Below are 13,736 nucleotides of genomic sequence, written 5' to 3'. Positions count from 1 at the left end.
ACTCTCAAGCGATGCTCCCAGCGGTGGAGCAGTGGTTTTGCTCCGTGGAGGGGTGTTGCGTGGCTGTAGTAAATGGCTACACCAACACGTACCGTGGCTCTGAGCTCTGTCCCCACGTCCAGCCTGCCGTGGGTGGCAAAGCTGTCCAGTGCTCCATCCCTCCACGAGCAGCCTGCCTGGAGCGCAGCCAGCGCGCTTCCCGCAGAGTACATCCCGCCGGGATGCGGTGCAGTCGTACCTGGGATCGCCTCCAGATGTTGGGAGCACTTCAGACTTGGGAGCTGGAAAGCACAGGCGTTAATGGTCCTCTAAAAACCGATTTGAAACTCATCCCCTTTCCCTACAGACGTGCTGGGAGGGCGAGCTTTATTTCCAGTAGCGTTACTGGAAGCCTCTGTGATTGCTGGTCCCCTGTGTCAGCTCAGTGTTGCAGCTCTCCCTTTAGTGCTGCCTTGGATTCATGGATCCAGCACCAGTGAAAAGACAAAATTTAGTGGCAGCAAGACTTGGAGGTAGGGGTCCTGCTCTTGGTATCTGCTCAGGGTGCAGAGTCTCCTTCATCAGAGCCCTGGCACAGAGACCCCCCTGCTGAACAGTGCCTAATGCAAACCCAGGCATCAATACGCACTAATTGCTCTCTGGCTGGGGTTTGTTGTTTGTTTTTTTGTTGATTTTTTTTTTGTTGTTTCTGCTGTGCTTACTGCGGAGGCTGCCCCAGGCGAGGGGACAGCTGGCCTTGCCAGATAGTCCTTAGCTCTTGGGAGCCTGGGTATTCCTCGGAGGAGGAGGCTCCAAAGTAGTGTTGGCTGTCAGCTCATCTCTGTGTATTTCTAGTGGCATCCCTGGTGTTTACCCACAGCTCATGACACGATGGATGGCCAACAGGCTGGGTGAGGTCTATTAATTACCCCTAATGCGGCCGTAGCTCAACCGAAAGGCTGGAACTTTGCAGATGCCTGCAGAACTCGGGGTTCAGCTGTTGATCTCTGTGTCCTTAAAGAGTCTGAAAGCTGGGAAGGGGGAAAATAATCCTGCGCAGGCTGGATGTGGATGAGGGCGTTGGTACGGAGCGGCGCGTGGTGCACTTAGAAGCCCCCTCGCTGTTAGTGGCAAGCTCTAGAACTTGTGTAACTAGAGGAAAAGAACAAATACGTTGCTCTGAGCAACTGGAAGGAGGTAAATTGTCCTTTCTGGGCTGAGTCATTGCCTTGCAGAGCCGGGGCCGTGTTTGTGCACCGGGGTGTGGTACCTGTGGGTAGGTGGCACAAGGGCTCAGCCTTGGCTCTCGCAGTCTCCTTGCAGGAACACAGACCCAGCCGGTAGTTGCAGTGGTGGAAATGACTTTATTTTTTCCAAGCTTAGTAGTAGAAACTACAGCGACAACCACCAGCTGTTCTCCCGGGGTTTGCTTGCTTGCTGCGGAGTAAATGCGTGCGAGGCTGATCCCTGGGTGTCATGCTGTGGGCTTGTCAATTGTCATTTATTTGATGTTCTGAGCTGGCAGCGTGGCATTGGGCTTGTTCTTCCCCTGATTTCGCAGGGGATGCTGGGCGGTTCAGGTGCTGTGCAGAGGTGCTTGCTGGAAGAGGGAAGGCAACCCTGGGGCAGGACTTGCCTTACCTGGAATGAGCGAAGACATTGCTCCAGGCTGTACTTTCCCTGTTGCGTGGCTCCTGTCTGGGTGCTTTTCTGTCTGCCGTGCCCGGACTGGTCCCCAAGGTGTCACACCGGACCCCTCAAAGCCCAGCACAAAGTCTGGTTGCCTGGGGGCTGCAGGGCATCAGCCTTGGTCTGGGGTAGAGCTGCTCGGTGGCTGAGCTGTTCTTCACCAGGTTCCTTCCAGCCTCGAAGTCCAGTCCACGCTTGGACCAGTGAAATGCCAAGTAGAAATAATTTCTTTAAGAGTAGCCTGAAAAACTCCCAACTACTTCCTTAGCGTTCATTAGGTGCTGCAACCCATTCCGTAGGGTGGCGATCTGAATTTTGGGGGCTGTGGTTTTAGCCTGGAGCATTGAGTGTGGCTCAAAGGAGAGTGATGCTGGGGTACAGGACAGCCCAAGGGTGCTGGTGCGAGAGTGGTGGGGGAGAGGATTCAAAACAGACCTTCACAGCAGTCCCCCTGCCCTGCTGCTGTCACCCCATCCCCACCTCTGCGAGGCTGCAGCCCTGGCAAGGGTGGTCCTAGAGGAGTAGGGGGGGATGAGGGGTGCTAGGGGTGGTCCTGCATCCTCGGGGGCTCTCAGGTTTGGGATTAACCTCATGGGGAGGGTGGGATCTGTGGTGAGGACCGGTGGGCTGTCTGCTTCTGGTGAGAACGTTTGTCTCCAGCTCCTCGGCTGGGTGTCTGTGTGCAGCCTTACCTGACCTGCTCGGCTGGCTATCTCTTGGCTAACAGCAGCAAAAAAAACCCCAAAAGCAGCAACTTCGAAGCCTGGAAACCACCGCCGTTCCCTCTGTGGGCAGGGCTGGTGTCCATTCCCAAGGAGGACCCTTCTCCTGCATCTGCCCCAGCCTATCAATTCCCAGTCTGGAGATAAGGAAGCAAGATGCTGCTATAAATGCACGTAACAAGTGTCACGTTGGGGAGCATTTAGGGGGGCAGATTTACTTGGTGTCTTAGAATATTGTCTGTCCTCCAGGCTTTGCAGGGGTCGTGGCTGCCGTCTCTAGGCTGGAGGAGCCGCCGCCGAGCTGAAATTGTGCGATTCCAGTGGGACGTGGCCCTGTTTTGCAAGTCACTCGTGTTAACGATTCTTTTGTCTCTGTTTCCAGTTCTGGCATAAAGCATGTTTCCACTGCGAGACCTGCAAGATGACCCTAAACATGAAAAACTACAAGGGCTACGAGAAGAAGCCGTATTGCAACGCGTAAGTCTCTGCTACCTGCTCCCGTGGCCGCTGGGAAAGCGTTGGGATGCTGGAGGCATCCGATGGACCCTGGTCCCTCTTAAGCATCACCCCTCACACCCTGAAACGAGGGGTGCCAGGCACCCCGTCCTCTGCAAAAACACTTTCCCGGCTGCTCTGCGGCGTTTTCTGGGGGTGCTTGTGAAGCCCTGGCCAAAGGGGTCGCACAAGCCAATTAATGCTGATATTAAAACGGTGTTTTCCAGGCTTAAATGCCAGCTGGATGCTGCTCTCCAGCTCGGGCAGCCAAAGGGTGGAAAAAATTCAAACACAGGCAGGCGTTTACGTGGAGTTGAACTTAATCTGTGTCCCCTTAAAGAAAGGGAAATAAAAAGGTGTTTGTACGCCCCCCCCCCCCCCAGCTGGATATGGCTGTCTGGGGGGAGGAGACGTGCCCCTGTGTGCAGAGGGGGGTGGGGTGGGATGGGATGTGTTTCTTAACGTCTATAATGCAGCTTGGCAATAAGATATTTTTTTTTCTAGCTGCTGCTTATACCTTAACGATTGTCGGAAAGAAAATTAAATACCATAATACTACTTAGGCCTTGCATAGTAGTTCACGGAGTACTTGAAAAACGTTAATCCTGACAACATCCTTGTAAGATGGGTATTACCCTGCTGATGTCGAAGGAAAGGGGAAATGGTGAGACTGTCGGCTCTACGGCGCCTTAGTAAAACCCTCCCGCTTGTATAGCCCTTGTAGGTTGGTTATTGCTGATATCGGGCATTGGTGGTGCCTGTGGCTTGTCCAAAGTCCAGAATTTCTGTGGAACTGAGAGGAGACTTGGAGCATTCGAGTGTCGGGTGGTGGTGTTGCCTGAAATGCAGGGTGGCAATCGTGTGACAAGTAGGAAGTAACTCTCGGTGTAGTTACTATGGAGCTACTAGAGCTCCAGCTTGTGAGGTGACATGGGGAACCTCCTGGAGCAGTATGAGGGGGGAACCGGCGGGGTGAACTGTTGGTTAGAGGGATGCTTGTGGCTGTGTGGGGGTCTCAGCCCACCACGGTGGTCCAGCCAGCCTGGGATGTGGGAACTTGAGAGCCGGGTTTGTGGAGAGTTGGAGGAGAGAAGACCCCTGAGCGATTGATCCTTAGCGCCCCGAACCAAAGCGTGCTGCGGTGGGTGGGCGGTGGGCAGCCTGGTGCCAGCTCTGGGATGTGCCACCATCCCTGGTGGCCCTGGTCCTGGGGCTGGGGTCCTGTGCTGGTGCTCCCTCCCTCCAGGCTGCTGGAAGGGAAGTGGGATAATAATGGGAAATTCCTGAGATTCCAAGGAGTCTGCGCAACCTCGACCCATCTCAGTTTCTCAACCCCCTCTGCTCCAGAGCTCCCTTTGATGCTGGCTTGCTGTCTTAACCCTTTGAGAGCCTCCCTGAAGAGGAGGCAGCTGCCTGCCTTGCCTGTACCCCAGGGCAGCCCTGGATGTTCTCAGAAACCTGTGTGAAATGTTTTCTCCTCCCTACTTCACCTGGCGGTGCCTTAGAGAGAAGCGAGAGCAGCTGAGAGCTGCTGGCATGGGGAGGCTTTGCCTCCAGCAGCTGCCGGGGTGGAGGCGGGAAGGTGCCGGTGCCCAGGCGTGGGGAGAAGGGAAAGATGCTCTAGGCAGAGGAACGTGGGTTTGGGTGGGTTTGGTTCCTTCCCAGCTGCTGCCCCCAGAAGATCCTGGGAAGGGAATATCCTGGGAAGGAGGAACCATCCAGGCAAGGGGAGTGTGTCCCCCAAAGGGCAGCCCCGGGGGAGCCCACCCTTTCCAAAGAGCTCTGGCTGGTGTTGGAGTTGAGGGGCAACCTACCTCTTCTATCTCCAGAGGAGGGGGTGGAAAAGCAACGTTTATCCTGGCAGGGAAGAGGCTGCTTTTGTGAACATGCCTTAGCACAGGGTCCCCTCTGTTTGAGCCGTGGCCTTCTGCCAAATTCCTGAGTTTCTTTCTTCAAGAGAGCAGGAGGAAGAGGGCTGGGCTTCCTCCCTATCTGATGTTACCCCAGCAATAAGTTGTGTGAAGCCTTTCAAGAAGGTGGCTGGTGAACGCTGCCCGCTGCTCTCCCCGTGCCCATCGGCACTGGGAACTGGCTGGGTGGCAGATGTCACTCTCTTCACCCTCCTCACCGTCCCCCTTTTGACTTCAGCTGGGTGCTGGGGTGTCTGGTTGTGGGCTGGAGGCTGGGCTCACCTCTTGACACAAGCACTGAGGGGTGGGAGGGCGATACCCCGGTGAAGTTTGAGGTTTCTGCAAATGAAGGGTGGGGGGGAGCCGGCAAAGGGCAGGCAAGGCTGCCCGCGCATCCGAGGGGACCAGCTGCTCCCGAATGTGCGTTGTATATAGGTTTATATCCACAGCTGAGCGCTGTGCTGCGCTGGCCGGGCTGGGGGATCGGCGTTGAGTCCCGATGGAGGTGGTCAGGGCTCTGCCCCCTCCTCCCAGACAGCCCCCGTGGCTGGTAGCTCTGCGCTTTGCCTCACCGCAGCTCGGTGTGCGGCGTCAGCCGGGGCCTTGGAAATCCTGTCTGAGCATCCGAAGCCGTGTGTTTGGTCTGGGGGGACTTCAGGCTTCACCTGCATCCTCAGAGACATCGCTGGGCAGCGCGGCTGCTTGAGATGCAGAGGAGCTGGCACACGCCTGGGCACAGGGCTGTGCCCAGGTGGGGAGAAGGAGCAATATCCAGTGTGAGAAGCTCCTTTTCTGCCTCCATCTTGGTGACCAGGATGTCCTGCTCCTCTCCTGCAGGACGTCTAGCCGAGACCCGAGGCTGGGCTTTATCCCAGAGCTGTTCCTTTGCCTGGATTTGCGCTGCTGATCAAGCAGTTGCCCTGTTGGATGCATCTCTGGCTGCGCACATGCATCCCCAGCTGCTGGAGCGTGGCTGCTCAGAGGGGCTGCCTGCACACCCCACAGTGCTAGAGCTTTTTTTTTTTAATTTTTATTATTATTATTATTTCCTTACCGCTGCAGCCTAGCTGGCAGGAAGTTAATGGCCTCCTTGCTCAGCAGTCCCTCCTCCCCCACCAAGGAGAAGCAGCCTGGCCTGAGATGCAGCATCCTTTGTTTGATCCTGCGCGCGGAGGTGATGCTGCCAATCCAGACCCTCCACAAACCTTCGCAGTCCTGGCTCCGGCTGCCCTGCCGGTGCAGAGCACGAGGAAACCCCAATCCCGGTGCTGCTGCTGCATCTCCGCATCCCCTTTCCTAAACTGCATTTTTTTTTTTTCTCCTCAAAAAGGGGCTAAAGGCGATGCAAGACTGCCAAAAATATCTTCCGTAGGTGTGTCGGCAGGGTCCCTGCTGTCTCCATCTGCCGTGCTTGCGTGCCTTCAGCTTGCCTTCAAGGAGCTGACGTGCCTTGCGGAGAACCCACACCCGGCGTGGCGGTGGCGTGCGGGATATCCCGAGGGATTGGGATCTCGGGGCTGACATTCCTCTTCACTGAGTCAGGGAATCGGGGAGCAGCTCCTGGCTCCACAGCTGCTTCCCTAGACCTGGCGTTGGGCACAGCACCTCCGAACGGGAGCTGGGAAACCTTCAGTTCCTGGGGATGACCCAAAGAACCTCCCTGGTGGATTTATCACCATTAAAATTTTTGCCTTTCCGCACGACGCGAGCGGTCCAATACCTCTGGGCTAACTCCTCGCTTGGAAAAAGTTACCGAGCGGCTCTGAGCTCCGCAAGGAGCCAGCGAGATCCGTTCTTGGCATTCGTCCCTGCTCCATCTGGTAGCAGCCTACTACGTTAATAAAGTGATCTTCCAAGTTTTGAGGGAGCTGGGGGGGGAGGGGGGGGCAGGAAGGGAAAGGGGAACAACTGTGTTGCTGGGACGGAGTCCAGGTGTTTATCCCGTGCTTTATTTGTGCCGGGTTTCTGGATGAGAACTGCTTTTCTGTCTCGCTGCGCACACTTTGCGTGCCGGGGAGCTCTGAGCAGGCTCTGCTTTTTGCTGTGGTGTAGATGCAAGCTGGCATCCCTGTATGGGGGAGGGGCAAGGACCCCCCCCCCCCCAACTCATGGCTTGGAGTTGCTGGGGGATGCAGGATGCTCCTGCACTGGGGGAAGGGCTTCCCTGGTGCATCTTCTGGGGTGTGGGGTATGGGAATGCTGTGATTTAATGGCTGGAAATAGCAGTGAATCTGCTTTAGGGTGGAGTGTCTGATTTCTGAAGGGCTTATTCCAAGTGCTGTCCGTGCCACAGACCTCTCATCCGTGACACTTTTCCTCCTGGAAACCCAAAGTCCTTCTGCAGGGCTCTGGTGCCGTCCTCCAGCCCAGCCGTGGGGGTCACCTCTCCGTGGCTGATTCTCCCTGCAGCCCAGCGTGATAGCTTTAAACTGGTGATGCCCTGGTGTGCAGAAGCCAAAGTTGTTAGGGTTTTTTTGTTGGTTTTTGTTTCTTTTTTTTGGATGAAGCCTCTGGAAGGGGGAGAGTGAGGGGAAAAAAATCTTACTGTGACTCTGTGCAGGTGACTCCTCACCCTGCATTGCCGCGTTGCTCCTTCCCAATAGCTCCAGGTGTTCTCCACCCTTCTGGGAGACGTTTCTCAACTGCTCCTGGAGTGAGGAGCAGGGGAACGTGCTCCTGCTTCAGGTGTTTGGTCCCTGCTTATTGTTAGAGACTGAACCACCCTGACGAAGCGGATGGCGAGTGAGCTTGTTCTCCAAGAACGCTATTCCCTGCGGTCAGGGTGTGCAGCGCCGGTGCACTGGGGTCCTCCCGCTGTCACAGTCCTGCTGCACCCAGAGCCCAGCAAAACCCAGCCCAGGGGGGTTGGTGGGTTTGGGCAGGACCCCAGGGCTCGGCAGCCCTGCCCAGGTGAGGGGGTGGCAGCCCCTCTGTGCCCCCCAGGCCAGGAGAGCAGGGCTTGGGCTGAGGCTGCAGCAAGGGCTGCCCAGCGTCGACCTTGCCCGGGGTGGGGGGGAAAGGCTGCAGATGAATGTTGACTTTCCTAAACTTGCTTATCCATGCCCGGGGCCAAAAAACCTTGTGGAAAAACCCAGCTCTGTTGCGATGCCGGCTCTGTTCCCAGAAACAGCGATGGGGGGAGGGTGGGACAGGCACTGCTCTGCTTCGGGGGCTCAGTGATGGGGGCGGGGGGGCTCTTGCCAGAAGTGACTCCTGGCTTCACAGCTTGGCAATCCCTGTTCCCCTGTGTTCGTTTGTAATCTTTCCATTCCGGATTAAAGCAGGTTTGTGACAACAGGCTGGGTTTTGCTCGGGTGTGCGGGACCCTTGGGAGCTGCTGGTGGAGTTTTTGGGGAGGGGGGCGAGGTGGGAGCTGCCCGTGCCGATCAAGAGAAGAGCAAAACCGCTGTTGTCCCACGTAGCCAGCCACGCTGGAGCTGGTAGTGATGGGGTTTTGCTTTTCCAGGCCCCCCCCGCCAAGCCCTGTGCCAGCCTGGCCCCGGTACACTGGGTGGGCAAAGGGGGGGGTCCTTGGGGAACGGTGTCCTGCAAAGTTGTGGTCCGGGTTTAGGTTGTGCAAAGCCAGTTTGGAGGCGGACTGGGAGCAGATGCTGGGAGAAGGGAGCAGATGCTGGGAGAAGGATGCAGCTGCACACGTGGAGGGCTGGACCAGCCATTTTGGCAGCATTTTCCCTGAAAATGCTGGTAGGAACTGAAGTCGTTCTTCGCAGCCTGTTCTTTGATAGTAGGATGTTTGCAAGCCCTCTGCAATGCAAAAAAAAAAAAAAAAAGCCTATGCAAGCGGCATGATGCTGCCTTTATTATTAACAAAAGAACAATTTATTATTTTTATTTTTTTTTTTAGCTTGTCCCCAAGAATCAGCAACTCTTTGAAAGGCAGGATGTGAACTTGGGAGCCTTCTGGCAGAGCAGAGCTGATTGCTTCCCTTGTTTAACTCTTCTTTCCCAAAACCCTGGTGCAGCTGCACAAAGGTGACTGTCACCTCTGGGGGCTGCAGATTTGGGGGTGTCGGGGGGGGGGCGGGGGGATGGTGTATCTGCATCCAGGGGTGAAGGCTGTGTCGCTGCTCCCTGGACAAGTCTGCCAAAAGCACTTGCTTGCAAGCAGCCTGTGTTGCCTACAAGCGACACGTTGAGCCAGAAAGGCTCTTCTAAACACTCAGTCATCTCACACATGATCTGTGGTGTAAACTCGCCTCGCTGGGAGAACAGATACGGGTGTCTGAGTCACGCTGAAGACGCAGCGTCCGCATCCCGTAGCCAGCAGACCTGCATCAGTTGGCTCTTTGCAGAGCGGCTGGGCAGTGCCATGCTGTGCTTCAGCGGGTTTTTACAGCCGTGTCCCACCAGGCTCTTCCTTGCAGAAGTTTAACTCTGTTTCCAGCTTTTGAGAAGCTCCGAAATCGAAGTTCAAGTGCTGCCGCTTGGCTTCCCGGGAAGGCAGTGCTGGGGGGTGGATGCTGCTTGTAGGGCAGGGCTGGGATGCGATGGGGTGCAAGTGCTTGGAGTCACACTGGTCTGGAAGTGGGATCACTGGCAAACCCTTTACCTCGGGGTCCGGGGGGGGGTGAAAATACTGCCAAGGTGCCATCAGCTGAGGGGTCACAGAACTGAGCCCCCAGTGCTGATATGGGGCTGTCTCCGGTGGGTGTATGGGGAGGGGTGGGCTGTGTTGGCGTTCTAGAAGATCTCTGCTGGAAGAGCCTCTAATGTAGCCTTGCCTCTGGTGGTGCAGCTATTGCTGGTGGCTCCTCACCGTGAGCTGGGTGGGCTCCTGCCGCCCTGGCAGCGTGAGGCTGCCCGCAGCGATGCTGGGGGAGACGGGGGGAGGGATGCACGGAACCTTGCCGTCAGCAGCGGGGTACGCTCCCATCTGCCTCGCAGTTGCTGCGGTTGGGGAACTCCTAATGCGGGAGCCAGACGGGCTCTATCTGGCTGGAGGAGACTCGACTGACCTGGTTTAGCAACGCAACAAAAAACCCCGCCGCGGCTGGGGGCTGCGGCTGGACCGGCGCAGCCTCGCCGGGGTGTCTTGCCAAGGGCACCTACGCAGGGTCTGCTACGGGCCGTAACGCTCCTTTTCTTTGGAGGATGACCCGTGTGCCCTGGGGTTTTGGGGGTGCCAAGTGGCTGCCCCCTCTGTGGATGCAGAAAGCAAATGGCTCTGGGGGGTGGGGGGGCAAACAGCCGCTGGGAAGTGGGGCTGCCCTTGCTGTCACTGTGCTCCCCCCGCCCCCCCCCCCCCCCCCCCCCCGAGCTGGCTGCTCGATGACTTCTGCAGCGTGTGAAATCTGGGGTGGCTTTTCTTAGCGTCTCTCCTGCTGGGTGCAATCACCCGAGGTCCTGGGGCTGCAGAGGGAAGGGGGGGGGGGGGGGTTCTGCCAGCTCCCAGCGAGGATGCGACGTTGGCGATGCTGCCCTGAGCCTCAGCTCCATCACGTGTCCCTCTGCCCCACATACTCGCGTGCCGCTTGGCTTAATCTGACAGCAGCCCCCCGCGGCGGGGGGGATCGGGCGGGGGGAGGGATCCCATGTGTCCCATCCGTTCAACTCTAATCAGGCGGAGGATGGATGCCAGCGGTGTCTGCGAGGAGAGACACCGAAGCGCGAGGCTGAGCCACCAGCTGTCTGGCGGCTCTGCCCCCGAGACCAGCAGGCTCCTCTCCATCACTTGTTAAAATAACGCATCTCTGCCGGGGTGGCGGAGCAGCTGGGGGGGATGCCGAGGGCTCGACGCTTGCTCGTCCTGCCTGGGCTCTCATCCCTCCTGCCTCGCAGCCACCGCTGCATCGACGAAGCTGCAAAGCACCAGGTGGTCCCTGAGACCCACTGAAACTTGGCTCCCTCCTCATCCCCTCCGGCGGGGAAAACACCGTGACGCTCCTGCCAAAACAGGAGCAAAGCCTTTAGATGCTGTTGTAGCATCAGCCAGAAGCGGGGCCACCTCCCTACAGGTAGCTTGCATGGGTGGGTTTTATTTTATTATTTTATTTTATTTTCCCCTGGCTCCCGTTTGTTCTTGAAAGGTTACTGGTTTTGCCTGAACAGCTATTACTTAGCAGCAGACTTTACACAAATGTCACATCTGAGGGTGCGTGGGACTAATTATTTCCTTGCAGTTTGTCAGGAGAGGGATGGTTTGAAGCGGCTTCGCCCCGTTTGTCATCTCAAGCTGCTTGCACCAAGAGCCTGCGGAGCCCAGAGTGATTTTTTTCTAAGGACCCTTCAGGGCTCCATCTTCTCTTATGGGACTTTTGTTCCCTGCACAGTTCTCCACCTGTTGCACCAACTTGGGAAACAAGTGCTGCTGCAGCAGAGGGAGGGAGTGAAGGGCAGCAGGGCAGGTGTGCCCATGTCACCGGAGCAGACACCAGCGTGACACCAGTGTGACACTGGCAGGGTGGCCAGGCGAGCTCTCGTGACGTGGTCCCTCCTGCGGCTCCTGGCAGGCAGCCTCCTTCCTCCGTGGACTTTGGGCTCGGTGCTTAGTGGAAGCTGCCGTGGCCGGCACAGAAATTCCTGCCGGTTCCAGCTTGGGCTGTGGTGCCTGGTGGTGGGGATGGCTGGTGCTCGCAGCGGTGGCCTTGGTGCGTTGCTCATGCTGCTTCTGAAAGAGGGAGGCAGGTTGAGCAATAAGCGCCCTCCCCCTTCCCTGCTTCCCCAGCCAAGACCTATTTCTGGGAAGGCTGGGGGAGGGCAGCGAGGACCCACAGCTCTGCTCCTCCTTCCCTTTCCACTGGGAGAAGGGGGAGAAGCGGGTCCACTCGGCCAGGAGACCATCCCCACGCCAGGAGGGACGAGCCCACCCCCCTGCGGATCCCGCAGGTGCCCCGTTCCCACGCACACGCCGCCTCCCGCGCTCCCAACCCAATGCAATTCGCTCGCTGCCTTCTCATTAAGATTTAATTTATTGCTGACTCTTATTGTGGCTGATTCTCACGCAGAGGAGCCAGTTTTCCCCTCTCTGGTGTGTGGCAGGGATCTGGGCGTCTGTGTTTGTGCTGGGCAGGGGGAAGCACTGGTTTGGGCAGGGGGGCTGGCTGTTCCAGGGATCTCCCAGCCTTAAATTCCCTAGGGGTTGAAATGCCTTTTCTTGATCAGGCAGATCCCATGAGCTGGGCAGAAAAGCGATGCCTAATCTTCAGGGGAGATGCTCAACTTGTGCATTTCATCCTACGTACACCTGGCGCAGGTGGACAGGTTACTCCTGCCCGCTAACACCGGGCCGTGGGGGCTCAAGGAGCTGCCTTAAATCCTTGGGAGTTTTCCACAAAAATCAAACAGAAATAGAAACTTCATTCCAGCTCGGTCTGTGCAGTCTATGGCTGTTTCTTCCTCTCCCTTGCAGCTGTAGCAGGGCAGAGCGGCTGTGGGCACAGTGTTGCTGTAAATGCAAGCAGCGGGGCTGTTAACTGTCTTGCAGCTTATTTTTATTTCTTTTTATTTAAATTATTTTTTTTCTCCCAATGACCATGGCTTTTCAGTTTTCTGTGAGCTCTCCACGGGGATGAATTTCATTTCCAGCCCTCGCACCAACTGGGGCTTCCCTCCTCCTTGTATCTGGAGGTTGCTGCTGGGGACTCTTGTCTTCTCCCAAGCGTTATTAGCATGCCCAGGGCATGGGATGCGGTTGCCACGGCAACGGGATGATTTCCACTGGCAGCACCAGCAGATAGTACGGGAGCTCCTGGGCCGTGGCTGAGCCGTAAATGCAGCTTTGGCTGGGGATGCACACAACTTAAAATTTGCATTTGCCCTTTGCAGGAGCCGTGTGTCCCACTGTGTGGCTTCCCTGCCAGCCTGGGGGCTGCCTGCAGCCCCCCAGCTCAGCACCCTTCAGGGGATGGGGCTGTTAAAATGGGGCATCTCTATAAAAGCTGCTGCTGAGCAGCAGGAAAATCCTCTGGATGTGCAAAGACCCCGGGCGGTGGTGATGGCGCTTGGCTCTCCCCGTGGGACCGGGATGGAGCTCTGTTCCCGTTCTGGAGCCAGGTCTGGGGCTGCTCTGCGTAGCCCGTTGCCTTCCAGACCTGCTCTGCAAATAAAGAATTAGTGACCTGGGGGGGGAGCATTTGGGGTCTGAGCTGTTTGTACTTCCTAGCTGGCTTTGTTTTCTTTGCCCTTGGCGTGAGTGAGGCAGTGACTTCCAAGAAACTCAGGAAAGGGCTCCAGGATGCGAGCGGCAACTCGGCTAAAACAAGAGACACTTCTCAGGACTGTCCTCTCATGCCCCTGTAAGCTGAGGTAGTGCACTTATTGGATTAGCGCTACTGTTAATTAAGCCCCAGCTCCCCCAGCAGCTGCCTAATGGCACTTGGGTTTGGCCAAAACCAATGCCCGTCTCCTGCCGATGGTGGCTGCTCCCGGCTGCCCAGCAGGTACCAGCCTCCCCGCGGCTGTAACGTGGCGCTGCCCCTTTGGAAGGGGAAGGATTTGTCCCTGGGAGCAGCTGAGGTGCGGCCCCCCTTGAGGCAGGGGGGGGGCTGTTACATGCAAACCCCCTCAGCCACCAAGGCTTCTCGGCTGCTGCAAAGGGGTTTTGTCATCTTTGCAATGCCAAAAGGACCTGCTTCCCTCCGTGCCGTCTCCTCAAGGTACGGATGCATCAACTCAGCGACTCACACGGGTGCAGCAGCCCTCGCAGGAGCAATCTTGGCTCACCAGAGCCCAAGCTGGGCCAGCATTATTTAGGTGGAGTCCCTGCCTTGCCAGCCCCCCCGGACTGTTCATCCCTGCCGGCAGCAGACAGCAGCTGGGATGGATTTGGTCCCAAGGTGCCTTATGCTGTTTTGTTGCTTCTAAAGCATCACTCGCCCCTGCAGCAGCGGCGGTAGCCGAGCCTTTGCCGAGGTGCCTGGCAGAGGGGGGGTATCAGGGCAGCACCCACCCAGACACCCATGCTCCAGTGGCACTGGGAGAG

General features: G+C 57.2%; 1 protein-coding gene across 2 annotated transcripts in view; it reads left to right on the top strand.

Annotated features, from left to right (window-relative positions):
* LASP1 (LIM and SH3 protein 1) overlaps positions 1–13,736 on the top strand; it is a 33,312-nt gene that overhangs the window by 2,245 nt on the left and 17,331 nt on the right. The window contains exon 2 of one of the 2 annotated variants that reach the window (XM_055697567.1): positions 2,773–2,867. In XM_055697567.1, coding sequence (XP_055553542.1) covers positions 2,773–2,867 — 95 coding nt within the window. Of the gene's footprint in view, positions 1–2,772; positions 2,868–13,736 lie in introns of those variants that run through there. The other variant, XM_005439350.4, reaches the window with a different exon arrangement.

Source organism: Falco cherrug, chromosome 20, assembly GCF_023634085.1.
Source record: "Falco cherrug isolate bFalChe1 chromosome 20, bFalChe1.pri, whole genome shotgun sequence".
NCBI lineage: Eukaryota > Metazoa > Chordata > Aves > Falconiformes > Falconidae > Falco > Falco cherrug.
This window is presented reverse-complemented; position numbering and strand designations above follow the sequence as displayed.